The 27,978-nt window shown below is 42.8% G+C and overlaps 1 protein-coding gene across 2 annotated transcripts; it reads left to right on the top strand.

The window, feature by feature from the left end:
* The first annotated feature begins 94 nt into the window (after window positions 1-94).
* On the top strand, window positions 95-27,563 carry STX7 (syntaxin 7). Of its 2 annotated transcripts, none has more exons than XM_083731494.1 (10): window positions 95-234; window positions 7,709-7,850; window positions 15,229-15,298; window positions 16,939-17,029; window positions 18,514-18,651; window positions 20,439-20,491; window positions 20,898-20,988; window positions 21,749-21,821; window positions 23,569-23,651; window positions 25,568-27,563. In XM_083731494.1, exons 2-10 carry the CDS (start codon window positions 7,766-7,768, stop codon window positions 25,661-25,663), a joined length of 780 nt encoding a protein of 259 aa, XP_083587620.1. In that variant the 5' UTR covers window positions 95-234; window positions 7,709-7,765; the 3' UTR covers window positions 25,664-27,563. The 2 variants fall into 2 exon arrangements, with proteins under 2 accessions (XP_083587620.1, XP_083587621.1); XM_083731495.1 differs by having other exon boundaries at window positions 114-230.
* Window positions 27,564-27,978: the final 415 nt, after the last annotated feature.

The following is a 27,978-nucleotide window of genomic DNA, read 5'->3' as shown; positions in this document are numbered from 1 at the left end:
TAGATGTTCCACACAGAAAACTGAGGCTGCACATTTCATAAAGCGAAAAGGGGGCGGAGCCTGTGGGCCTCGCCCCGCCCCTTCCCGAGAGCCGCTCCGTCTGCTGCAGCAACGGGGCGGGGCCGCCTCCCGCGGGTCAGCTGAGCGGGCAGGGCGACCAAGTACGGGAGCGGGGCAAGACCGGCTGCCCTCTTCGTCCCGCGGGGACGCGCCGACAGGCCACACAAGAGGCGGGTAAGGAGCGCCGGGAGTCCCCGGGCTGGGGGCGCGCGCGTCGAAGGGCGTCTCTTCCTCGCTCGCTCGCTGCAGCCGCTCGGCGTGCGTGGAGGGGCTCAGGTGGGCGCCGCCCTGTCGCAGAGCAGCCGCCCTCCCCTCAGCTCGGACGGGAAGGGGCGCCCTGTCGAACTCGGGCGGCCAGGCGGCTTCAGCGTGGAGCGAGCGAGCGGAGGGCTGGCTGGCTGGCTGGCAGTTCCGCATTCCTATAGCCCCTCGCCTTCCCCGCCCCGCGACTCAGCTTTCCCCGCCTCGGAGGACGGCTCTCTCCGCACGACGGCCTTCCTTATCCCGGCCGCCTGCCTGCCTGCCTGCCTGCCTCCGCGGCTTCTCGGGAGTCTCCGCCAACCCGGTGGAGCCGCTCGCCTTGTTTTTCCGGAACTGATTTCCTCTGCTTTCGGGAAGTCATTATGTGGGCGGGGGAAGAGGAAGGGCTGCCCCCCCGAGATACGTGTGTGTGTGACACACGCGTGTGCGTGTGAATGAGCTCGCTCTGCGTGTGCGCGCGCCCCAGGCGCTGATGGGGATGAGAAACGAACGTTCTTTTCTGGCTCCCTGGAGCTGCTCCTCCTCCTCCCTTCTCTGGCTGGAGGAGCCCATCATGTGATAGCGATAAGGAATCACAGGGTTTCTTTCAATCGGGGCCTTCGGAGAGATAGTATTAGGCGCGCACGGATGAGTGGATGGGCATGTTGAGGATACCCGAGGCCGCGTAATGTGTGGCAGCTCCTGCGGCGACACATTTCCTGGCGTAGACCTGCTAAGGAAGCCACATAGGCTTTAAACAGCAGCTCTTAATGCTTCTCTATCTGGACTGGCAGCAGCCTCTTGCGATCTGGAGGGATGTAGTTCAGGGCTGTATACGCAGAATACATTTAACGCCCATGGCTTCCCTTAAAGAATCCTTTGGAACTGTAGTTTTCCTCTATGGAGCTACAAGTCCCAGCACCCTTAAATGGCATTCCCCATGATTCTTTGGAAGAAGGCGTGTGCTTTAAATATATATTGTGTACTCTGCCCAGGCAGTTACTCCTGCTTTTTTCTGGCTTCCTGTCTCTGCCTTCTGCCTTAGCCCTTGCCAGTGGGCAGCAGTCGCTGCTGCATGTCACTGGAAGATGCAGTACTGGGTGGAGAGATGAAAGGGCTGAAGGGCTAAATGAAAATACCATTCTTGTGGTTAAGCATGCCTATTGAATGCAATACCAGCTGTACATCTCTCCCCCCGCCCCTCTGCTGTAGGAGACAAGTGGCAGAGTGGGGAGGGTTTTAGTGAGGAAAGGATGGATGGGAGAAAGTTAGTCAGTCCCTTCTCCTCTTGTTCCTCTGCTCAAACTTGCAGCATCCTGAAGCTGCTTTTGTTTTAATAAGACAAAATACACTGGGGTGGAGAATTTCCTCCGTAGGCTTCCTCATTTTATGAAGATGTGGTGAGAAGTTTTTGAAGCTGTGGCGTGAGTTCTTGCAGCTTTTGAATGCTTGCAAGAATGTGGGGTAGTGGCAAGTTGCTTGAAAAACTGGTATGCCTCAAACTGCCACTATCAATGCAGTCTCCCTTCCTAATAAATAATACAGGGTGGTTTTTAAATCGTTTATGGATTGAAATTAAATCTCATTAGAGAACTATGAAGCAAATGTTGGAAGATTCAGGACAGATAAAAGAAAATACTTATTCATTCTGTACATAGTCAAACTATGGAACTCTCTCCTATCAGTGGTCAGTGATGGCCACCAACATAAAGGTAAAGGGACCCCTGACCATTAGGTCCAGTCGTGGCCGACTCTGGGGTTGCGGCACTCCTCTCGTGTTATTGGCTGAGGGAGCCGGCGTACAGCTTCCGGGTCATGTGGCCAGCATGACTAAGCTGCTTCTGGCGAACCAGAGCAGCGCATGGAAACGCTGTTTACCTTCCCGCCAGAGCGGTACCTATTTATCTACTTGCACTTTGACATGCTTTCGAACTGCTAGGTTGGCAGGAGCAGGGACCGAGGAACGGGAGCTCACCCCATCGTGGGGATTCGAACCGCTGACCTTCTGATTGGCAAGTCCTAGGCTCTGTGGTTTAACCCACAGCACCACCCACGTCCCCGTGGCCACCAACATAGATGGCTTTAAAAGAGGATTTGATAAATTCACGGGGGAGGGGGCTATCGATGGCTCTTAGCCATGATGGCAGTGTTCTGCCTCCACCCACAACCCTGAGATTAAGTCTCATGCTCTACTGACTGAGCTGTCCTTGCTATCTCAAGAATGTAAAACAGATGAGGTATTGCTGACCGCGGGTCTATATCTGCAGTAGGGTCTGAAACAACAAATGTTATAATTCAGTTAAGGACACTTCTTTTTGTTAAAGAAGGACAAAAGAAGGATGAAAGTTGCCTGTGTAACTCTTACATCTTCCAAGGTATCTCGTAAATGATCTTAAGACTTGGATTGCATACATCTATAAAACATCCCAGGATCTGTCCAGTACGCTGCATTGTTCTAAAATAAAACTGGGCTTGTTGTAGTTTTGGATTGAACTGATGGTGTGAACATCTTTGAGAAAAACTTTTAAGTGGCTGAGTTTACCAATCTATTAGTTTTCTTAGACTGCAGTTATAGGAAAGAAAGATCCTAAATCTAGTACTGCAACTATCTAATTGCTTTTAAATTCTCTGACTCCTTGGAAGTCATCTTTGAAAGTCCTATCAATTACACTTTGAATCCAGTGGGGTGTGTATCTTACTATTGATGGTACCTTACGGATGCAGAGAATCCTGGGATGTTGTGCTCTGACCATGAGGTTCCCAGTAAGAGAGGCATTAACCACTATGACCTTGTAGAGCATGGGACGGCAAACTAAGGCCCGCAGGTTGGATCAGGCCCAATTGCCCTCTGGATCTGGCCCACGGACGGTCCTGGAATCGCTGCTTGGATCGGTGTGATCATTTGGGCTGCGCCATAATTTCTTTTGCAATTTTTTGGGTGCGCAATTCTCCCCCACACACATACACTGCTGTGGCTCCGCCTCCCTCATCCTGGCTTCTCCCTGCCCTGCAGAGGAAGGGAGCTGAGCTTTCAGCAGCCAGCCAATCCGAAGCCTTGCCATCCATGCGCTGGCCTCTCCATTCATGGCCGCGCTGTGATGGCAGCATTGCGGGGCTTCAGCTGGAGCTTGGCACGCCTGGCGTCCAGGAAAGCTGGCCCAGAAAGGAGAGGCGCCGCCACCACTGCTGGCTCCCAACCGCAGGCAGAGCAGTAGAGGAGGTAGGAAAGCAGGGGGGAGGGGCTGGGGGAGAGAGAAAAGCCCCCCTCCATCGTGTTTGTGTGCATGCGCGTGTGCAGTCCGGCCCACTACAAGGTCTGAGGGGTGGTGAACCGGCCCCCTCCTAAAAAAGTTTGCTGTCCCCTGTTGTAGAGGAATAACTGTCCCTACCCTCTATTCTGAGTGTGTTTCTTTAGGATGCTCCACCCTGGTGCTTAGGGTTGCTAATCGCTACTACTTTTGCAAAACAATCTCAAAAGTTGGGCAACAGAGTATCTTAAATCTCCCATGCCTGCATAGATATACTCCAGCAAGTTTCTTTCCACGGGATAATTAGGCGCACCACCCAGTCGTGCTAGTAACCATAAATCTCAGTGCAAGACTGTGGGACACTTCAGGCACCTTAAAGTCAATTTGAAGAGGAAGTACCACCAGGTGTGTGTGAGAGGTGATGTTGCAGTAAAAGGAACTGAAAGAGGAGTTAAAAATAGAATTGAGCTCTACATCTTGAAAGTTGTCCCATGGGAAAACATTGGTATTGCCCTGAACATGGTCCTAAGCCTGGACTTCTGCTGGACTGGGCTGCCTTCCCACAGAGATGGATTTAGGGAAGTGCAACCAGTTCTGCTACACTGGACACCAAGCCTAGGGGGTGCCACCGGGCGTTGCAACTATGATGTAGTGAACTGAGGAGAATGGAAGGCGCTGAATTTTGGCCTCACACAGGGAGGTGCTGAAATTTGAAAGACCACAACCCACCTCTGCTCTCTGTACCTGGCTTGATTATTCCAGACTATTCCTGTTTGTCTCCCGATCTTGGAATTCTTCCCAAGCTTGCTCTTCATTATTGTTACGTATTTGTACCTGCTTTTCAGCAACAAGTCCTCAAAGTGGTTTATGAATTACTGGTGGAGACCATTTTTAGGCATGTCCAGTGTTTGCGTGATTGCTGGTGTGTGGGTCCTTTTGGATCCGGAAGAAGGCAGAATGGGGGCAGGCTGGCAGGGTAGGGCACGCACAAGGAGTAGGAATGGAACCGCTGGGCAAAATGATTGTGGCTTATACAAGGTGGCTGACAGACGTGCTCTCAGTAAAGTTGTTTATTATCTCAGCCAGGGTGGGTTTTCATGTACAGATCTTCTACCCTAGAGCAGATGATCATTTCCATGCCCTATAATTCAGTGGCCCCTTCACACATTACAAGCAGTGTGGAGAGGTACTGAAGCTATCCTGCTTGCCTCGGAATCATGTAGTACATTGCTCTCTTGTTTGAGCACTGATTGAGCACTGAAGTTTATGTGCACAAACCTCTACAGGAGCTTAAACCCTGCACTCTCAGCTCTCGCAGAAGCTAAGGCCCATAGATGTCTACAAATACAGACTTTCCTCCTCAGTGCACGGGAGAGTGCATACCTTTCATGCAAAAGATCCCAAATTAATTCCCTAGCATCTCCACATAAAAGCCTAGTTTGAAACCCTGGAAGACCCTCAGTGTAGACTTGAGTTAGATGAACTAACATTTTGATTTTTTGTAAGGCAGATTCCTGTATCTCTACAGAAATAGCACCATTTCTGACCTACTACAGTCGTACCTTGGTTTGCAAACGCTTTCTGAGCCAAACATTTTGGCTCCCGAACGCCAGAAACCTGGAAGTGAGTGTTCTGGTTTGTGAATGTTCTTTGGAACCTGAGCATCCAGTGTGGCTTCTGCGGCTTCCAATTGGCTGCAGGAGCTTCCTGAACCAATCGGAAGCTGCGCCTTGGTTTCTGAATGTTTTGGAAGTCGAACAGACTTCCGGAATGGATTCAGTTTTACGTCTGAGGTACCATTGTACTTCCATGTATTTTAAAGAGATTTGTGATTTGATGTACTCTCACGCCCTTTACAGCTAACAGGGAGTACATGTTTTTTGTGCCTGTGTATCAGTACCAAAATGCAACACGGCAATCTTTGCATGACCGTTTGGGCCACTTTGCCCCTCCAGGCCTTCTGCTGATGCACCCCCATGAGCTAAGCAGTGGTTTGGCTGAGTGTGTTGTCCAAATTCTAGACGTTCATGGTTTGTCTGCAGGAGACAAACCATAAGTTCAGGTTCAGACATCGCACTAAGCCAAACCATGGTTTAACTCATACCATCAGGAGGACCAGTTCAGGAGTGCAGCATCCATGATCTTCTCTGTGAAAACCTTCACTTGTGCACATTCATGCTAAGCCATGGCTTACGATTACGTGCAAAGCAGTTCTGTGCGTAAGAAGCTGGTTTGGCAATTAACTGTGTCCTTATCGTGGAGCTGTTTATATGAGAAAGTGACTGCTATTTCATGCAACGTAGCAGAGAGTAGTTTCAAAGTAACTGTCTTTTATATACTTTCATACAACGTAGCAAAAAGCTATTTCAAAATAACAGTGTATGTTAAAACACTGGAATATCTTTATGTTGAGAGAACATTTAAATGTTGGTCAGGACTCAGGAGGCTTTGTGAGAATTCCTAGTGTAACAATGGAAAATGTGAGCAGAGGAAGTTTAGTCTTATTGTTATCATCTGCATTTATTTGTATGCTGCTATGCTCTCATGACACAGAATCATAGAATTGTGAAAAAGTTACATAATTCACTAAGTTACAAAATATAACAAGTAGTTAAACAACAAGTTAATGAAAACATCTCATAAAATGTACTATGAAATTAAATCCCCTTATAATATATTATAAGATCTACCAATATTCCAATAACATTAAAGATAATATTAGCTCACCTCCAAAATGAATGTCCTGCTGTTTCTCCAAGGGACTTGGAAAACCATCCAAATGGTTCTATGAACATGGTCTACAATCCAAACAGCTTGCACTGTCATCTGCTTAGCTTCACATAAGTTTTAGCCCTGCAACACCTGGAGGGCCACAATTCCCCATCCCTGACCAGTGTCTTCAGGCTATTCTCTCTCAAGCTGTTCCTGCATCTAGAGCTTGTGTGCATCTCTGCACAGCTCCTATTACAAGATGGAGGTGGTAGTGTAGTGAAATAGATGGTCCATGGGGCTCCTCTCGCTGCTTATGCTGGCTCTTTCTGTAATGTCTGAGGCTGCTCATAAAATGAAAGACATGCCTTCATTGTTGTGCTTTGACAAAAACTAATCCATTGCTCTTCAGGGCTTTGAAGGCAACTTCACTCCTCACAAAGCCCTTGGTCATAGATACAGGGCTTTTTTGTCTAGAAAAAAGGTGCCAGAACTTGTTAAGCTTTTTTTTAGGGGACATCTCCCCTGAAAAAGCTTCTATTCTTATGCCACCACTGTCCGCAGCCTCTTTAATGCCATGCTGCCATGCCATCATGCTGAAATGCTAAAGAGGTGCCAGAATGCACAAAAGAAGTGCTAGCACTCACCAAAGAGGTGCCAGAACCCAGTTCCAGTAAGTTCTGGCTGAAAAAAGCCCTGTCTAGAATTATATGGGGGAAAGAACTATAATGCCATGCGGCAAGTGATTTGGGGATGGGGGAATCCGGCTTATGGGTGAGTGTTTATTGAAATCACATTTCAACCCAGGAGTGTGAGAAGATGCCCCTTATTCCTCCTCCACACAGAGCTGATTCACAGCCCCTATTTTTACTCTCTTTTTTTCTTCATGGAGTTTAAAGGACAGAATATGCTTCCCACTTTTATTATTTTCACAACAATCCCATGAGATCAGTGAAGGATGGTTACTGCTCATAATTATCCAGCAAACTTCATGGCCAAACCTCCCCAGCTCAAGTTGATAATTTTATCCACTCGTAGGGAATTAACACAATAGTCTATAGAGTGTCTGTCTTGATTCGTATAAGCTGCAAGCAAGTTTGTCTGGATGTGGAAACTGGCATTCTCTGTGTTGACATCCTTCCAAAGTTGCCTCTTTTCTTCTCTACTTCCCCTTATGTATCAGCATTACTTGCCTACAGTGTAGTTATAAACAGAGTTAGCCAGATGTCTTAATTGCGCTATAAACCTCTTCTTTACTGCACTTTTGGATTTCCTTCCTAGCCTTTCAAAATCTAACTTGCTCTGCAGATCATTCAAAGGAAATAGGAGGTACCATAGGAAGGGTGATTAAAAAGGGTGATTAAAGTTTTACTTGAACATTTGAGTTTTTATGATGCATTTCCCTATTATGTGTAACTTCTTAAAAAAAGATGTTCTCCTTATATTTTCAGGTGGCATTATTGGTGAATCTTTTGTTTATGACCTAGTGTGCATCGTCCCAATCGGCCATGGCGTACAATTCAGGCATCGCTGGGGACCCTAACCAGTTAGCACAACGCATCACTTCAAATATCCAGAAAATCACACAATGCAGTAAGTTCCTTAAAGCTATTCCTATTTACAAATGTTCCTGTCCCTATATCTTTTATTTTTGTCATGACAGGTTTAGGAGCTTTGGGTGAAATCCAGTGTTTTCCAAGCAGACTTCTGTTTCTCCCTCTCTTCCTCCTAGCCTCTGCCCAGAGGACCACCCAATACTTTGGAGCAGATTTTGGGTGGAGGGGCAGCAGCGTGGAGGAGACAGAGAAAGTCTCATAGTACAAGCAGTCATCTGTTCCACTGGCAGATAGGCACAGTATATTGCCCTTTATTGACGAGATCCTTAACATCTCAAAGGTTTGTGCCAATATTAGTTTTATGTCAGTTTTTAAAATTCTGGATTTGTTAGCAAAACCTTCAGCAGTTCTGTAACTATACTTCAATATCTGGTTTCTGGTGGGGTTTCAGGACCTAGTCATGAATCGCACACCTTAACTATTTATCTGAAGTCTGTTGTACATGTTCTGGTGAAGGATTGAATTCGGTATGGCCCAGTACTAGGAAAAGGCAGCTCAAAATTGAATGGTGTGGAATGGTGTGTCTAAAAACAATGTACCCAAATGGTCTTCAAAAATCCTCTGTAGATATTGCCTGCTATGAGAGTACTTTGGTCATAAGGCTATGTTAGAAGAAAAACTGTTATTGTTTGCATAAATATGTTGGTAAGATTCCCCCCTCTCCCAAGAGAGCCATATTAAACTGTTGTAGAAAAGAAGAAATTGGAAGAGAGTACTGTGGCACCTTAAAATGCATCTTATTGTCACATAGATTTTCATGGACTGAAGTCCACTGGGCCAGATGAATGTGGAGGAGAATTCATCACTTTGAGAATGGTGCTAGAGATCATGAGTGGCGCACCATTTGCATGTACATATTGTATTATTATTATTATTATTATTATTATTATTATTTGCGAAACAAGTTTAGCTTTGGGATGGTCTTATCAATGCATACTAACTGATTATTCTTCAGCTGTGAGCAGGTGGCTTGAATCCTCATTAAATTCCATACTGTAATTATTGTTGTGACCTTGTTAAATATATGTGCAGCAAGCTCCAATGTAGCATGATGAAGAGGGCACTTTCTGGTTTCCATGCCCTTGCTTCTCCTTTAAATGATTAGGAGCTGTATCTGCTGACTTATCTCTTCCTTCCTCCTCCCTTACTTTCATCAGGCATCCTTTGTACTGGGCCACTTATATTTACTCATACCGCTGTAAAAGATTCATAACGTCGTAATCCTTGTGTGTCACAACACACAGCCTTCTGTAGAACTGTGTGTTGAGCCACACCTTCAGAAACAGTAACTAGTAAAAGCCCTTCTATAGGCGTTCAGATGTTCTTCCATCTGAAACTCCTTTCGATAGAAAACTAGCATGCTGGGAAAAATGGTAGGCCTGAAGCTTTCTCCCTCACGTGCTAATTTTGGATAGGCAGAGTGTTATTGATGTGGGAAGCATTCAGTCTTCGCCACTAAGTCATGGTAAGAAATCTAATTCCAAAGAACAGTGTCAGACTGTTTCTGAATGTATAGATTGCCTGCTTCCCTTTCTCATATACCTTTCCCTCAGAGGTGGGGAACCATTATATTTGTCAAGGGCTTAATTATTTATTTGATTGATTGATTTATATATCGCCCTTCATCATAAGATCTCAGGGCAGTTCACAAAATAAAATGCCAGATAAAAACATGAATGTAAGGAAAACAAAACAGCAAAACAATATCCCCCCTTATACTACTACTACTACTACTACTACTACTACTACTACTACTAATTTATTATTTATTATTTATACCCCGCCCCTCTGGCTGGGTTTCCCCAGCCACTCTGGGCAGCTCCCAACAGAATATTAAAAACACAATAAAACAACAGTCATTAAAAACTTCCCCGAACAGGGCTGCCTTCAGATGTCTTCTAAAAGTCAGATAGTTTATTTCCTTGAAGGGAGGGCGTACCACAGGGCAGGTGCCACCACCGAGAAGGCCCTCTGCCCTTCTCACAGACACATTTAAAAGGCTGTAGAATATTAATCAGCCCAAGGCCTGTTTGAAGGGCAACATTTTTGCCTCTTCTGTAATGAAGACACCAGGCAAGCCTCTCAGGGGAAAGACATTCCACAAACAGGGAGCCACTACAGAGAACGTCCATTCTCAAGATCTCACATGGAGGAGGCACATGAAGAAAGGCCTCAGGTGATGAACACAGAGTTCAGGACAGTTTATATGGGGAGAGGCTATATTCTCTCGGGGGTAATGTGCTACTGGGGTGGGGGTTGTATTATGGTGGGTGGGACCACCCGCTTTTCTTTTCCTGGCTCTCATTCTGCCATGCCACCTTCTCAGTGCTGCTGGGGAAGAGACATGAAGCTAGCTTGAGGGCAATAGGTTTCCCACTTTGCTTAAATGACTGGTGGCTGCTGCTACATTTGTTCTCTCTCTGGCACATACAAGCTTCTTCTACCAGTTTGACTCATCTTGCTTTATGTGGCAATGTCCAGCCCCTTGGGAGGTTCCCCACTTGTGTGTGATAAAATTCTGAAAGGGAAGGGAAACCACATGGGAAAGAGAGACTCCTGTGCACTTGTGGTTGGGCTGGGAGGGCAGATGCTGTAGAACTGGTAAAGATGAAAAAGAGGACTGAGTGCTAAAAGAGCATGGGGTGGGAGCATGATTCTGTTTGGAGCTGCTTGATTGATGAAATGTGCATATTACTTCATTAATAAGAACTGAAACATCCAGTTAGAGGGTGCCCCAAGTTTTAAACACTGAGATGCTTAATACTAAAATAAAATCTTGAAATGGGAGGAGGTTTCAGAGGGGAAATGAAAGGGAGCGAAGAGCTTGCCATCCATTTCTTTCTCTCCAAAATTGGTATAAAGCATGGAAATTGCAAAGCTCGCAGCGGGAGTACTTCTCTCAATAATTTCTCTTTGGGGTTGTCTCAGTTCATAGGGTCCTGTGCCGATCTAGAGACTGAATTTCCAAATACTGCTTCTTCCTGATTTCCTGCCCCTTTTCCACTTCAGGACTCTGGTATCGCCAAAGTCCTTGAATTGAAAGACAGTGAATGAATGACTGCTAGAAAGTGGGAGGCTCCTTAAACTCTGTCAACATCACAATCTATTTAACCTTGGTAGCCTAATCTGTTAACTTCTGAAGCATTTTGGTTGGAGCTAAATTCACATTGGAATGCTGTGTGGGTCAAGGGAGGAGAAAATAAATTACTAGTACTAGGAATTTGCTGTCAGAAAAATCAGCCCACATGGATGATGTAATCACTGCTCTAGCACCCAGACTAGATTATCATGAAGGTTTTGCCTTAATGACTAAACAAGACAAACAAGTTCTAATGGCGTAACTTGCTTCTCTTTAATTGGACAATTGCTTTGCACAGGTGATACGTCATGCCTATGTGATGTGTAAGGAGTTCCTTATAATGCAAGTTTTATTTTCAGGTAGTGAATGCAAAGTTATTGTGTTCTGGGCATATAATGCAGTTCTTATTGAATGCATTTTGTATCATTAACCAGAACTAGAACTGCATAGCTTTTGCAAATAGGCTGCATGATGTGCTATGAGGCTAAACCCTGGAGTTTCTGGTTGTAATTTAAATAATAAACGCTCCAAATTATGAGGTAAAGGCTAACACTTTTTCTTTGAACCTGCTATGTTGATTGCAAAACTGGGGCGGTTATCTTCTTTCAAGTGACTATTGTGCAGTGATTTGAAAGAATAGTAAAGCACCTACATTTGACTGTAGTCGAAAACTTCCTGTATACCATTTTTCTTCTTCCATTCCACCTAATGGAGGTTGAATCGTACAATAGAGCAGTGTCCTTCAATCTCAGGTCCCCAGAAGTTGTTGGATTGTGACTTCCATCATCCCTAACTATTAGCTACTAAGGTGACTGGGGATGATGGGAGTTGTAGTCCAACAACAGTTGAATTGATTTATATACTGTATCTATTTATTGAATTTATGTCTTGCCCTTCCTGTAGAAGAAGCCCATTCCCAAAGAATGCTGCAATAAAGGGCAATTCTTTCTCTAGCTGATACCCGTTCACTGAAGATTCTTCTCTGTGGAGCTCGATTAAATTGTAAAAATAATAAAAAATCTGAATTGTAGGACCATTTTCAACCAGAAAATAATACATAAAAATCCATTCATCTGGTAGAACAGGAAAAGCCTCCGTGCAAGGAATGGTTTGAAAACTATCTCCTATGTCCTAGGTGACTGACAGACATATATGTGGGCAGCTGGGCTAGAGGGGAAAAATGTGGGTTAGTAAACTCAGATAACTGATGGATATCTGCTTGTCTGGAGGGCACTTCTGCCTCCACCCGCCCCAAGTTGGCTTCAGCATTCTGTGCTAAACTGGTAGGAGGAAATACAGAAGGAAAGAAAAGAGAGCAGTTGGAATGGAGGAGGAACATGTTGAGAGAGGCTGTTGATGACTGCTCTCCATGGCTGAGTTCAACAGGGACATAATTGGGCCCTGTCAGAGACAAAACATGCACTTGCTGTTTAGAAGAAGTCTATGGTTTCAAATTGAAACTAGAAGGCACAGCCCCACTTTTGCAAGCTGTTGACATTTAGCTGAGGAGAAAGAGAAGGTCCAGAACTTGTTTGTGATAACATATATATTTATTTTTAATGAAATGAGGTCAAGCAAAAGGAAAATGCAAAACAAGTGCATTGGTAAGCCCTGCCACATGTGTGTAGTCATCAAAGCCTGCTCTTTATAGAGCACTGCTGAAAAACTTTAGCAACTTGTTGCACAATGCATCCTGCAGAGGGCAATATTGGGTAACTTTTCTAAGCTAAACATTGCAAGAATCCTAGGTGCCGAAATTCAAGCATAAAGAAAATGTTAAGATGTAAGAACATGACAGCTCATTGGCTTTAAAATTATCTTTCCAATTAAACTTCTTAATTAACTTGGTCTGCCCTAATTTTTAAGTTAGGTTGTTGCTATTTGATCAATTTAGGACATGAACAAAGAGAGTATTGTAGCTATTAAAATTTGTAGAATTTTAGAGTTGGAAGGGACCCTGAGGATCATCTAGTCCAACCCCCTGCAATGCAGGAATATGCAGCTGTCCCATACGGTGATCGAACCTCCAACCTTGGCATTATCAGCACCATACTCTAACCAACTGAGCTATCCAGGCTGATCAGATGGAATCTCTTCCTTTTGGATTTACCTAGTATTTGATTATGAAAATGACTTGGTATTCCGCTTCAGTCCATGAACTTTGTGTTTTGCATTAACATGGTAGCGAGCCTCTAGCATAGATGTGCAAGGGGTTACATAGGCAAGAGTTGATAGGATCATCTGCTCTGTGTGGTGTGCAGGGCACTCACTCTACATCCTGTGTGCAAGGGGTTCCCCGTAAGCCTTTAGCACCTACAATATAGAAGATCCACAATGACAAACACTTTCCTGTTAGTGAATTAGGATGCTTATGTCTGTTCAAGATGGCCAGTAGGTGGCATTTATTCATAACATGTGCAGGTGAGCTGTATCCCTATTCTAACCACACTTCTTTGCAACTAGGATTCATTCTGCACATCTCAAAGGGCTTTGCACTTGGGCCTTGTGGAACAGTAAATGGCTCCTGAAAGTCAGCTACTTTATGAATGGGTATCATGGTCTGAGTTCCACTGAATGTGTGATTTCCTCAGGAGTATGTTCCCTATAGGAATGCATGACTTCCAACTTGCTGTACTAATAAGGGCTGAGACGTGGGAAACCTAGGTTCAAATCCTGCTCAACTGTTCATATGCTGTGTGGTTGAATGAGGGTCGTAAGATAGTACTGTTCTCAACTTTGGCTCCACATACTGAATGAACATGTGGCTCACAACCCATGGGCTCCACCCCTGACACCTGTATGTTTGGAACATAGGGAGTTGCTCTGTCCAAAGTCAGACCAGTTGTCCATCTAGTAATATTGTTGATATGACTGGCAATGACTCTCCAGGGTTTTAGGAAGAGGACTGGAAAGACTTGGGGGTTTGGGGGAGGGGGGATCCAAAGGGGACTCAGGATATTACAGGCCCACTAGCTTATCTTCCCCTCTGAGTGAATTGATTTGAAGCATTCTTTCAAAGATAACTTTTATCAAGCATATAGGTGGACAAGAATTAACGGTAGCAACTTCTATCTCAGTAGCCTCTTGGAGATATTTGCCTCCGCAAGCAAGTAGATGGGGATGATCAGGTAGTCACTAGTTAATATTGATAAGCTTAGAAATCACAGGCTAAGAGGAGAAGTAACCTTATGAGTCAGTAACTAGCTAAAGAACAGACAGCAGAGAGTAGGAATAAGCAAATGAAAGAAGTGGGCTGCCTCCAAAGATTTATATTGGTTGCCAGGGCTTTTAATTCATTGGTAAATGATCTGAAATTCGGGGTGAGCAGCGAGGTTAACCAAGTTTACTGATGACATCCTGACATCTCATCCTGACTTTGCTTCAGATGAGAACAGAAATCATGCTCCGGCGGCGCGGCAGCAGCAGGAGGCCCCATTAGCTAAAGTGGTGCTTCAGGTTAAGAACAGTTTCAGGTTAAGAACGGACCTCCGGAATGAATTAAGTACTTAACCCGAGATACCACTGTAGTCATGATGACAATATATTAACTCCAATGGGATGTGGGTGGTGCTTCGGTCTAAATCACTGAGCCTGTTGGGCTTGCTGATCAAAAGGTTGGTGGTTTGAATCCCCACATGCAAGTAGATAAATAGGTACCGCTGCAGCGGGAAGGTAAATGGTGTTTCCATGCGCTCTGGTTTCCATCATGGTGTTCCATTGTGCCAGAAGTGGTTTAGCCATGCTGGCCACACAACCTGGAAAGCTATCTGCAGACAAACACTGGCTCCCTTGGCCTGAAAGTAAGATGAGCACCGCAACCCCTTAGTCATCTTTGACTGGACTTAACTTTCCAGGGGTCCTTTACCTATATGACCTCCAGTATTGAAGGCAATATGCCTCTGAATACGAGTTGCTGGAAATCACACACTGAGAGAGTGCTCTTGCACATATATCCTGCTTTTAGGTTTCTCATAGGCATTTTGTTGTGGGAAGAGAATGTTGGACTAGATAGGACAGACAAAAGGTGCATTGGAGCTCTTGAAATGTTTTAAGTTTAAAAACATGATTTGAAAGGCTTTCGTTTTCAGCAGTTCAGCTGTAACATGATCTTTTTTGTGTATGTGTATGTATAGCTTTGCTTTTGAAAACTTCACTGAATTTGACCTACCACAGCTCTGTCAACTGGTATATGTTTCTGAATTGTCAATTAGAGATGCATGAAATTGTGGTGGAAATGTATCATTTACAAAAACCCTCTTCCTCTTTTTGCAAACAGCTGCAGAAATACAAAGAGTACTGAATCAACTTGGAACGCCACAAGACACGCATGAATTGCGGCAACAGCTGTAAGCGCTTCATGAGATGACCTTCATTTAACTGCATTGTAGATAGCCTCTCAATATGTGTTCCTGTCTTACCAAAGTGCTCTGCGTCTTTGAAACATTTGAGAACAGAAAAGGAGTGTGGGGATAAACCAACATCTTATCTGTATGTTGACTTGTTAATCCTCCAAGTTGCATTGTTGGCACTATTAAGCACCCAGATGGTGTTGGAAGCAAGAATGTACAGAGCCAACAAAGCCTACTGAGGTTCTTTTTAAAGTTCAAACCACTTTCATGTTTGCTACTTCCGGCATTTTGGAAATGACTCTTAGGCTTTTGACAACAGTTTCAGCAAGTTAGGTTTTGTTAAGTGATGCAAAAGTATAGTATAGTATAGTATAGTATAGTATAGTATAGTATAGTATAGTATAGTATAGTATAGTATAGCATAGCATGAAATCAAAAGAAGGAATGTATTCCAAAATAACTGCGAAAGAAAGAAAGAAATTAGGAATGCATTGTTTCTACAGTGTGATTGATCTTGGCAAGTGTCACTCATGCACCAGAAGGTTATGTAGATTATCAAATGTAATATTTAGATTAGCCTGAAGCCACATGATTATAGATGTATACAGACCTATGCCTACAGGTTTTTATTGGTGGTTTCTGCAGATCTTGGTTGTTAATATCTTTTGTGCCCCCGCTCATTAGTGAGAGATTTGCTTCAAATAATAATAGAATCTCCTGAAAGAGGGGTGTTGGGCATATACATGGACACTATAAGAGCTGGCTTTGCAATTAATAATCACTGGGCATGCTAACTAATGCCTACCAACTTCCACTTGGGCCTGATTGCCAGTGCTTTGTCCAGATGTAACGGGTAGATCAGGGTGCCTTGTGTTTTTTAAAACAGGAAGAGTTTACTGCAACCTGTTCTCTAGATGGCCTTTTTCTTCAATAGACGCAGGAGCTGTTGAATTCTGGTTCTAAACGCAGCATAAGGGGTCTCTGTAGTATAGTGTATTTTAAAATGGGGTTTTAGAGTTTTTAGGGGGGTTTTAATGTTTTATGTAGTTTTTCAATTTCACTGTTCCGTAAGGGACAATGACAATAAAGATATCGTAAATCGATTAAGGAATGCTTACAGTGATCAAGTACATCATGTTGCTACTCAAATCATGGTTCTACATTAGAATATGTTCTTTTCCTTAGAATTAACTTGTGATCATAATTCCGGGGGGGGGGGGTGGAGAGATTTTTTTTTTTACTCTTATCCTTTTCCAAAAAAGAATATGTAAGCTTCCTCCTGAACATGGTGTTAGTCATAATTTAAAATGTTTTCTCTCTTTCCCCTTCCCATGTTGACTATTTACATTTTAAAATACCGAATCTACTTTTCATGGCCCATCTATCAACCTATCAGACAAATGCAATCTTTATCATTTAAGTACTCATTTTTTAAATAAAAGATTTAAAGCAAAGTTTGGTCCACTACTTCTCAATTCTTAATTCTTGGTTTCTACAGAAGTGGAACCAGCAGTTATTTTGCAAATATTAAATAATAAATGTGCCTTTCCTGAAGATTTATTTCTAAAGATATTCAGCAATGGAGTAAAAATGTTGGTTGAGTAATCCAGTCACTGAGCTATAACTTTCTGTTTTAGGCAGCAGAAGCAGCAGTATACAAACCAACTTGCCAAAGAGACAGACAAATACATTAAGGAGTTTGGATCTCTGCCTTCAATAAGCGAGCAGGTATAAAAATGTGTTATTTTTTTAAAAAAACAACAACCTAAAACTGCCCTTTTCATTTCTGCCATGTGTGTTTGAAAACATTTTACTCCTGAGGCATATCAAGCAAAATACATTCATGGAACTTGGTTTGTAGTATAATTAAGAGGCCAAGTATTTTTTGAACTACTAGGATTATGGGATTTACTTTGGTACAGGCACTTGGATTATGATCATTTTAATCATTTTGACTGCAATCCTGTGCACAGTTAGGCTGCTTAAATCCTATTGACTTTAGTGGGGTTTAAGCAGTCTAAATATGTGCAGAACTTGGACATTTTTGTCTTAGCTGTGAGTGTGCTTGTATGGTATTATATGGGGAAATGAAATTAACATTCATTTCAGGGCAATTGTCTTACAGCCATTCTAACAAATAGCTTAATATTTTCTCATTATTCCATCAAAAAGACTACAGGTCTGCCTGTGTCTGGCTTTGAGGAAGGAATAAAAGCGGAGAAAATCCAGCACTGCTTCATTGGTGGGGAACCTGTAGCCCTCCAGATATTGTTGGAATACAACGGACATTATCCCTGAACGTTGGCCATGCTGGCTGAGGCTGTTGGGAATTAGAGTCCAACAATATCCAGAGAGCTGCAGGTTCCTACTTGCTCAAAATATGTGCAATTATATAGCGTTCTCCTTCAGCTTCTTCTGTATCGTGTTAAAAATTGAGGCGTCGATATGTTAACTCCGGGGGAAATTATTTTGCCAGTCATCTCACCACTGTCATACTGGTGGCATTTTTATGCTACAGGACACACAGCACAAAATTTCTCTCATAGAGTAGTGCTTAGGTGGAGCACCACTGGTTTAAATGACTGCCTCTCTTGCATTCTTGCCTCTTTGTCAGAAGCTAGAACCCAGCATGGACTAGGGGATAGCTATGGGGTGCCAATTTTGAACTGTTGCTTAGCAATGAAGCCCTTTACACTATCATTAATGCATATTAATTGGAGATCTTTACTTTGGGTCCCATTCAGGGGAAGGGGGGTACACGTGATCCTGCTCTGGCATGGCGCTACTTACAGTTACTGTACTTGTCCACCTATGTGTGCAAGTGCTGGACTTTCACTGTGATCCATTCCAAAGCCTTGATGTGCGAGGATTTGGCGTCATAAAAAGCGCCATTCGGTGGCCAGAGGCTTTGCAATAATAAAATGCCCTTTCATAACTTAGATAAATGTGTGTTCATCACACTGTAAGGTTGAAAAGAGAGCAGGGATGCATCCATGTTTAGAATACTTTTGTCCATGTCGCCCCTGACCTTACTTGATGTCTGCCTTAATGAAATGTGCAGTCATATATGCTGCTTCTGTTCAGCAGCTTGTAGAAAACTCCTGCACTGAATAATAAACAGATGACCAACTCCGGTCCAGTTAAATAACAACTGTACAATAAATTTATCTTATTTTATCAGTATGTAATATGTATTACATTTTGCCCCTTAGCGTCAGAGAAAAATACAGAAGGACCGACTTGTAAATGAGTTCACTACAGCACTGACGAATTTCCAGAGGGTCCAAAGACAAGCTGCTGAGAAAGAGAGAGAATTTGTAGCCAGAGTGCGAGCCAGCTCTAGGGTATCAGTAAGTATATACCAATGTATGTGTGATGTTTCCATTTACAGTTGTACCTTGGAAGCCGAACGCCTTGGCTCCTGAACAAATCGGCTCCTGAACGATCAAAACCCGGAAGTTAGTGTTCTGGTTTTTGAACAATTTTCAGAAACCAAACGTCCGGTGCAGCTTCCGCGGCTTCTGATTGGCTGCAGGATGCTCCTGCAGCCAATCAGAAGCCACACTTGGGTTTTTGAATGGTTCCAGGAGTTGAACAGACTCCCGGAACACATTCTGTTCAAAAACCAAGGTACCTCTGTATAAAATCTGTTTCAGTGTTTTAACTTTTGCATGTTTTAAAGTAGGTTTGTAAATCTTTATTGGTTATACTGTTTTACCTTTTATAAACCACTTTGAGGGCTTTCTTTACAATCACGTGGTACATAAATTTTAAAAAATAAACAAATTACATAGAATAATGGAGGAATCAGGGTAGAATTTATCATTTATCTACTCTAATACTACCATATTAGGATGCATGGTGAAATGTGTGTTTCACATGCAGTCAGTTGCTAAGCTCCATTTGTGAAATGAATGACAAGCTCTCGAATTTCACCTGCAACAAAAAGTTGTGGCTTTTTAAATTGTAATTATTAAAGCACCAGATAATCTCCTAGGGCTGCAAGCAAGGGTGGAGCTTTTTGGTCGGGGTGGAATGGAACACCAGAAGCTTTCGTGTGGTCAGAGTTGGGTTTGAATACAATAGCATGCAGGACCCAGAAGACCCTGTCAGCATGCCTGATTTTGTCAGCATGTGGCTTTGTGGGAAATTGCCTGGGGAACACGATGTGGTTTCTCATGTTTGTTGATCTGAAGCTAAGTGATATTTATGTGAGTAGGAATTACCATGTGATACTCCACATAATTGCAAACAGGTCTCAGCTAGTAGCATCTACGGCAGTAGAAATTAACATAAAGGTGAAATAAGCTTTTGCAAGAATTGACACCCAAGGCTGGATCTAGAAGCGTTTAAGTTTAAAGCCTTGTAAGTTTAAACAGGGAAAACAGGTAGAGAAAAACGGGACTTCACGTCGCCATCTGGTGGCACACTGTTAGATCACACATACAACACATATAAATCGCTTTTTCTTTACCTGTCTAGCTGAGTCCTAAGATCAGTGCTTTTTTTCTGGGCGGGGGGGGGGGGGACGCAGGGGTGCACATACCCCTAAACATTTTCTGAATCTAAGTTTGGCCTCATTGAGGGGCAGCATTTCAATATGAGTAGGAAAATGAGAGTACCCCTAAACATTATTTTTTTAAAGAAAAAAAGCACTGCCTAAGAGAATATAAGTTCATCCATCTTATTCTATCATGGCTGCTCTAGTTTCTGCATTAAATAGTCCATAACTGTTGGGTATCGTGGGTATGCAGATCTAGCAGGGCCCAGACCAACCTAATGTGAGCAAGAATGTAAGGTGGTTCTAAGAAGTGTTATGACACTGAAGTGGTCTTGCGTCTTTTCTGTTTTTACTGATTTTTTTTTTTTTTTTGGGGGGGGGGGAGACATTGACTTGGATCCTAAGAAAAGTTAAGTTAAAGAAGGAAGCCATTTTCCCCCCTAGTGTAGAAACTTACACCTGCAATTGCATTACTTTTCCCCCTTCAGGGAGTGCTAAGGATATAACACAAATTAAATTGGGCTGATCCAACTTTTCCTTTTTCCTTATATCTTCTTTTTTGTGGATGTGTCATATTGAAGCAGATGTAATCCCATGCCTCAGAATAAGTTGTTTTTCCAACTCTTAACTTTGCAGGGTGGTGCCCCAGAGGAAAGCTACAAAGAAGGAACACTTGTGTCCTGGGACAGGTAGGAAGTGCCGTAAAACCTGACATGGTTTCATTTATTGAATTAAGTAAACTAGGTAAAAAACTGTGTGCGCACATAATATTGCTATAAATTCTAAAATCACTCACAAGTAGGCAATAAAACCTGTTGAAGTTTTTTTTTTATGAGGTGTCATAAATGTGGCGTTTTCATTGCCAAAGTGTGATGTGATCTTAATCCTGCATTGTTCTGTTAGAAAAACTTAACAGTTTTTATATGTATTTTCTCTTAAGAGCTTCCATTAATGACTTTCACTCGGTGGGTACTGTGTGTGGTATTCAAATAGGTCCCACAATCTGGTTGTCAGTGGCAGCTAGCAATCAACATTCCTGTGTAAAGTATATTAATTAATAATCTGCTTGGATATCCTGTGTGCTTTAACTTATAGCCAGCCTCAGACCCAAGTACTAGAAGAAGAAATCACAGAAGATGACCTTCGTCTTATTGAGGAGAGAGAGTCTGCTATCAGGCAGCTTGAGGTGAGCAGAGGACAAAGTTTAGAAATGCACTGAGATCAAGAGCGGAATTTTCTTTCCTTAATTTGACAGTGTATTTTTAAAAACTTCTCTTGTGGTATTGGTTCTCCCTAACCCAATATTTGTTGCCCTTAAGTCTTGTGCTTCCATGTGATTGATTGAATGTCAGTTTCTAAAACCAAAGAAAAGGTCTTATCCTGCACTACCTAGTGAACCATGCTCACCAAAGTACATCTATATTTCAGAATTTTAATTCCTAAACCATAAATGGAGTGAAACAGTGTCTAAGTAAAGATAATGAATTTTTTTGCTAAATGGCACAGTCTAGGCCCACTTGATCCTATTGATTTCATTGGAGGAATTACACCTCTGATTTATCTAGCTAAAACAGGGAGACTAGATTGTACCTTAAAAAAGACACGGATTGCACAGAGTTGAACACTTTGGTGTCTCATTAACACAAAGCTATCAGGACTGGAACTGATCATGGTTATACCCTAATTAATTAGCTAAAACATTCCATATTCAAATACATGACATCCAATTTGTTTTCCAGATATGTTAAAAGTAGCATGGTGAATGTTAAAGGATTTGTGTGTGCTGCTTGCTGTTTTGTGGTTTCGTAGTCCAAACATCTCTTTCCCCCAACCATTTGTCCTGTCACTTTTCCCATTTTTTTCTACACGTTGCTGGGAGTGAATTCCTGCAGTTGTGCTAAGGGGTGTTGGAGATGTATAAACATGAACATCTTCTGTGTTTACAGGCAGACATTTTGGATATTAATGAAATATTTAAAGATCTGGGGATGATGATTCATGAACAAGGAGATGTGATAGGTAAGCATAACATTTGGGCACAATAGCTGGCTTCAGTTAGCATCTAGAAATCTCCCGGTAATTTGATAAAAGCTAGAGTTAGCTGTTTCCCAATCATCTGGTTAGGCAAAATTTGGCTTGTGAAGAATCTGAATATGCCCATGCGCCTTCTGGATTTTATTAACTGACACGTAGCTGCCTTATATTTCAGGCTAAAAGAGATACAATATGAAATGTGCTTAAGGGGCTGTTCTGTTTTGTTGTGGGAAAAGTGTACTTCAGCTTGGTTTCTTGTATTACAACTTACATGGTTCTTGACAGCTTTTCAGATTTCAAAGGAGCTGTGCCCTCCTAGGATTAAATTCAGAGCATGTTCAGAATGAAGAGTTGACAGAAAAAGCATTATGCATAAGAAAAATCTATGTTCTAAGTATACATTTAATAGACCTATAGATTAAGCTCATGAAGGAGCTGGACTTTTAAACAGATTTTTTTTAAAAAAAGAAAAACTGTGCCTGCATATAGAGTGGGTGAGCACTGCCACCATGGTGGCGGTCATTTTTGTCCAGGATACAGTCTGTTTCCACAAGTTGGTCATGATCATAAAAGGTAAAGGTAACCCTGCCCGTACTGGCCAGTCTTGACAGACTCTAGGGTTGTGCGCCCATCTCACTTAAGAGGCCGAGGGCCAGCGCTGTCCGGAGACACTTCCGGGTCACGTTGCTAGCGTGACAAAGCTGCATCTGGCAAGCCAGCGCAGCACACGGAAACGCTGTTTACCTTCCCGCCAGTAAGCGGTCCCTATTTATCTACTTGCACCCGGGGGTGCTTTCGAACTGCTAGGTTGGCAGGTGCTGGGACCGAGCAACGGGAGTGCACCCCACCGTGGGGATTTGAACTGCCGACCGGCAAGCCCTAGGCGCTGAGGCTTTTACCCACAGCGCCACCTGCGTCCCGGTTATGATCATACCTTGGGGAAATAGCTTACGTTTTCCTTCTCTGCATGTGTAACCGAAGCCTATTAGTTGGGGTGAAAAATCCTAAGCACATTTAGTAGGAGTGGAATCACACCTTTAAAAAGAAAAGAAAAGGGGGAGGACAGTAGAGGGCTGCCATTAAAAATGATGATTCTGCATTGAGTCCCACCCTTCCACTACTTAAAGTTACCCACTGTAATGTGTAGTTCAACTTGTCTCATGTCCCAGTATCAGTACAATATGTATGTCCCTGCCAATGCCTCATCTTTGACTGCTGCCAGCAGGAGCAAATAATGCACATTGTAATGATCTCAGGTGGAAGCTCAGGTAATTCCGCACTCCCATGTTGGAAGAAAGTGCAAGGCAGGTCAAAGGACTGCAGGGGCTGCCCCTTGCTGCCCACATATGTAGCAGCCTCCCACCAGAACTCCCTGTGCATCTGACTGGTATGTGAATCAGCCAGTTGGATCACCATAACCCTTCTCATGCTAGCCAGACACACAAGTTGCAGGGGTGCGATGTCAATGGGTTGGTATTGTTGGGAGGGTGTATGTGTTAAGCTGAATGAGCCACCATCTGCCCCGTGTCTTTTGTTACCTGCAGTTTTTTCCTGGTTTGTTTCAGCTGAACGTTCTTGCAAATAAGTGTGCTTAGGATTGCCCCCTCTTTCCTGTGTCATAGTCAAGTAATAGAACTAAAGATGTAAGGTTCCAGAGCAATCTCTATCTGTTACTGAGAATTTCACTCTGCCTTCAGATTAAAGCCTCTGTGGTTTATTTTTCTCCTCAAAGACAGCATAGAAGCCAATGTAGAAACAGCTGAAGTCCATGTCCAGCAAGCAAATCAGCAGTTGTCCAGAGCAGCAGACTACCAGGTAAATATGAGCAGACGCAGCTAGATTATGTTGGGAATTTTCCATCCTTTGATTAAAAAATCGAAGCTTAATTCTCAGACTTACTAAGAGGCTAGCAATGTGAGGTACAGGTGACTCACTCTCCTCTAGGCCATATTTTTAATGATCGTTTTTAATGCTCTGCTTTTCCAACAAAAAAATCAGAGCAGTTTACAATCGTATTAAAACACACACACACATACTAAACATTCCATTTGTAATAAGGGAGGCAGGATGAGTTAAAGCACAAATATACACCGCTCAAAATCATGCATGGACAGGAATATCTTTGTACGGTTCCTGAATGCTGACCTAGAAGGCAACAAGCAGACCTCTTGGTTCCACAGGATGGGTTGCAGATGTGTGGTGCTGAAACAGAAAAGGGCCCGTCTTTCAACCTCCAAGGCACATTGCTCCATCGTCTTCAAAGACAGGTGGATGCCAGCAGAACAATTTAGTCAGCAGCTGCCTTATCTCAAAAAAGTGGAGGGATCCAGAGAAGGACTTCCAATGCAGATATGACAAGGGAATTGTATGAGAAGGTGGTCCTTCAGATGCTTTGAGGCATGGCCATCTTGGGTTTTAAATCAAAAACATCACTTTGAATTACACTCACACACCAGAAGCCTTGCCAACTCCTTTTGGACAGGCAGAAAGCCTTTGAAGGCAGCTCCATGTACATTAAACCATGCCATGACCAGCAGATGGATAACTGTAGCAAGCACTTTGTTGCAACTTTTCATGGATAGCTAAGTTGGGGAGATGCAGTTTGATCCACAGGTGCTACTTGGGCCTCCGTGGATAAGGCCCAATCTAAAAGCAGTCTCAATTGGCAAGCCTGATAATGTAGTACAGTATTGGGAAACATTTCTCAGGCTGAGGGCTGCATTCCATCATGGTCAAAGTTCAGGGGATGCAGCAGAAGCAGAAAGTGGCTGAGAGCAGAGACCAAAGTGGGTAGAGCAACAAATGCGACTTTTACCTTTGTACAGTAAGAGTCGTGTGTTGCAATCATAAGAAGGTCAAGAGATCTCTACACACACAAAACCATCCTCTCTCCAGGCAAGCAAAAACTATGATCCCAGTTCAAGGATACATTTCAGCCATGCAAAAGCCCTTAAGGAAGGGGAAGCCCAGTACTGCTGACCTGGGGACAACCCTGAGGCACAGATAGAAAACATTTGTTAACTGTTATGACCATGAACCTATTTAATACACTGCACTGAAATGGAAAGCAAGTGACTTTTAAGAGGTGTGCTCTCACGTTTATTGGACAGACTGTCCCATCATATGTATAGTATTTATAAAAACTAACTTTAGCACAGTTGTGAATGTTACATTCATAAAACCTACTTAGTTCTGATTCCCCAGTAGTAAGATTATTCTTTTTATGAGCAGAATAAGTCATGTGTAATCTAAAAAGTTGTTGAGAGATTTAAGTACCACAAATTTTAATAAGTTTCCTTATGAGTTGGGGTATTTCAGTTTTTAAAAGCAAACTATTGAGTGCCTATAACTTAGTCTTTTCGGTAAATCTAAACAGTGACTAAGGCTGCAATTCTAAGCCAATTTGCCTAACAGTAAATTGCATTGAATTCTGTAGGACTTGTTTCTGAGTAGACACAGTTAGGATTGCATGGTTGCTAGCTCGAAATCGCCAGAGACCTCTAACTTGCAAGTTCTCAACTTGCACTCTGTCTCTCAACGAAACATGTGAACTGACTCAGTTTTGGGTTCTTCAAACCATGGGTATCCCCACCTGAAGTCTGAAAGGTTTAAACACAATTTTCCATGCCACTGGTGAGAACTGGATGGTAGATCATCTGACGATGGAACACTTTGAACCTTTCAGTACAGGAATTTCTACGCTGACAATCTCCTCTTTTGCTTCTCCACAGCGCAAGTCCCGCAAGAAATTGTGTATCCTCATTCTTGTGCTTGTTGCAGGAGCAACTATCCTTGGCCTCATCATCTGGGGAGCAACAAAATCATGATGTGCTAAATTACGTAGTAGAGTTTCCAGTCATGTCTCATTGTGAAGCTGTTCAGTAAATGATGTGCCCATCTTTATCACTTCTGCTTTGTCACAAGATGCATTTTTAATCCACGAGTGCTTCCCCCTCAGCTTGTGTAGTACAATTTGAATTCATCGTGGCAATGTAACTTGCCAATACTCGATCAAGGTATAGGCAACTTCTTATATGGTGCTTACTACTCTTCTCTTTACCTCCAGGTGTGGATCTGTTGATCAAGTAGGCCAGGCTTACACACACACACACACACACACACACACACTTGTCTTGCAAGGTCATTCAGCTGAACCCTTTAGAGGCATCATAGGGGCTTGTGAGCAGGATTCAAATTGTCAAACACACTGTTTGATATGTCAGCTTAACCGCCAACTTTATAGGGCCAAGTTAATTTATTGCAACAATTAATTCATCAATCACATTCAATGACTGTTAGTATTAACCTGTATCTCTGGACTAAGTGAAACATTTCTCATTTCTGAGATATCTCTCTCTCTCTCTCTCTCTCTCTCTCTCTCTCTCTCTCACACACACACACACACACACACACACACACACACACACACGGTCCCAAGGATTTCTTTCCATAAACTAGTGGAAATCTCTGCCCACTGACTGACTCTCTGCACAGTTCAAATCTAATAACTGGAGGTTGGAGCCTTGCTTCTGTTGTTATCTTTCTGACTTAATCTTTCTGAAACTTTTTTGGATTAAATGTGCAGTTTCTGTTTTACAAAAGAACGGTATCTTTCTCTTCATATTTTGATATTAAAAACCTGATACTGGGTATCAGCAAACTTGGCAAAGGCTAATCTAGCAAAAAGGGTTTGATAATGATAGGCTGTGTGTTTGTACTTATCTTTAAAAGATAAGTCTTTGGAATACATTTAAAAATTAGCTAAGATTTGCACCTTAATTTATGTACTTGTTAGGTATTTGAAGTTTAAAGTATATGGACGAAGTTAATATGTATAGTGGCTTAGCTTCAAACCTGGCTCTCTGATTTGAATCTCCAATAATGTACACATTCCTAACTAGAAAACTGTTTTTAGTTGGTTTGTGACTCAAGGCAACACAGCTAGACTGGGGCAGTGGGGGATTCACAATCATGGATTTGTATACTTGTGAACATCTGTACAAGATCCCCCACAGGACCAAAGCAGCTGAGAAGAAGGAAGCCATTTGGATTGGGAATACAGCATGGGGACAGGATCAACCATGTCCCATTTCATGGCCCCAATCTGAAGGGGAAAGGTTTTGCCTCTGCATTTACCCTTTAAAAACAACAACAGGTGATCTGGTGATGGATAACCTCACTATCTTTACTACTTTGGTCTTCATATTCCTGTATATGATGGTGACTAGTGAAAATTCTGAGTTGTGTACTGCTTGAATTCAGGGCTCTCGAGCCAATATAAACATCAAACCTGGTGTTTTTGTTTTTAACGAAGTGATTGATCCCTCATTGTATTAGTAAGTACTAGCAGTCCAGAACAGAGTTTGGAAAGTTTTGACTTCCAGATGATTAAGCTGAATTTAATTCTCTCGAGTCCTGAGGTTTTTTTATTAAAAAAACAACAACTTGATTATTATTATTTTTGGTTCCATTTGGTAGTAACATATATTGGAAAAGTTATTCATTGTTATCTGTGAACTAATCAGGTCATTTTTTAATATATTATTGAAGTAATTAAAATGTATTGCACAAATATTATCTCTAGCTTATACATCTTTTGTATGCAGTTTGATAGAGAAGCAATGTTTACATGATAAGCTCTGAGACTTGTGATTTGGGGAAAACTGAAAGTATCTACAATCTAAATTTGGATTGCACCATCTAAATAAAGGCAATTTTGAAAGTGAATGCTTTGCAGGTTGTCCTTTGCCATTTAGGTAAAGGTAAAAGGTAAAGGACCCCTGGATGGTTAAGTCCAGTCAGAGGCAACTATGGGGTGTGGCGCTTATCTCGCTTTCAGGCTGAGGGAACTGGTGTTTGTCCACAGACAGTTTTCCGGGTCATGTGTCCAGCATGATTAAACCACCTCTGGTGCACAGAGGACCATGATGAGTGCCAGAGCGCATGGAAATGCCATTTACCTTCCCGCCACAGCGGTACCTATTTATCTACTTGCAGTGGTGTGCTTTCGAACTACTAGGTTGGCAGAAGCTGGGACAGCAACAGAAGCTCACCCTGTTGTGTGGATTCAAACCTCCAACCTTCCGATCAGGAAGCCCAAGAGTTTCAGTGGCTTAGACCACAGTGCCACCTGCATCCCTTC

The sequence above is a fragment of the Podarcis gaigeae genome (genome assembly GCF_964106915.1).
Source record: "Podarcis gaigeae genome assembly, chromosome: 3".
NCBI classification, from domain to species: Eukaryota; Metazoa; Chordata; class Lepidosauria; order Squamata; family Lacertidae; genus Podarcis; species Podarcis gaigeae.
The sequence above is the reverse complement of the archived record's forward strand: the minus strand, read 5'-3'. Positions and strand labels throughout refer to the sequence as shown.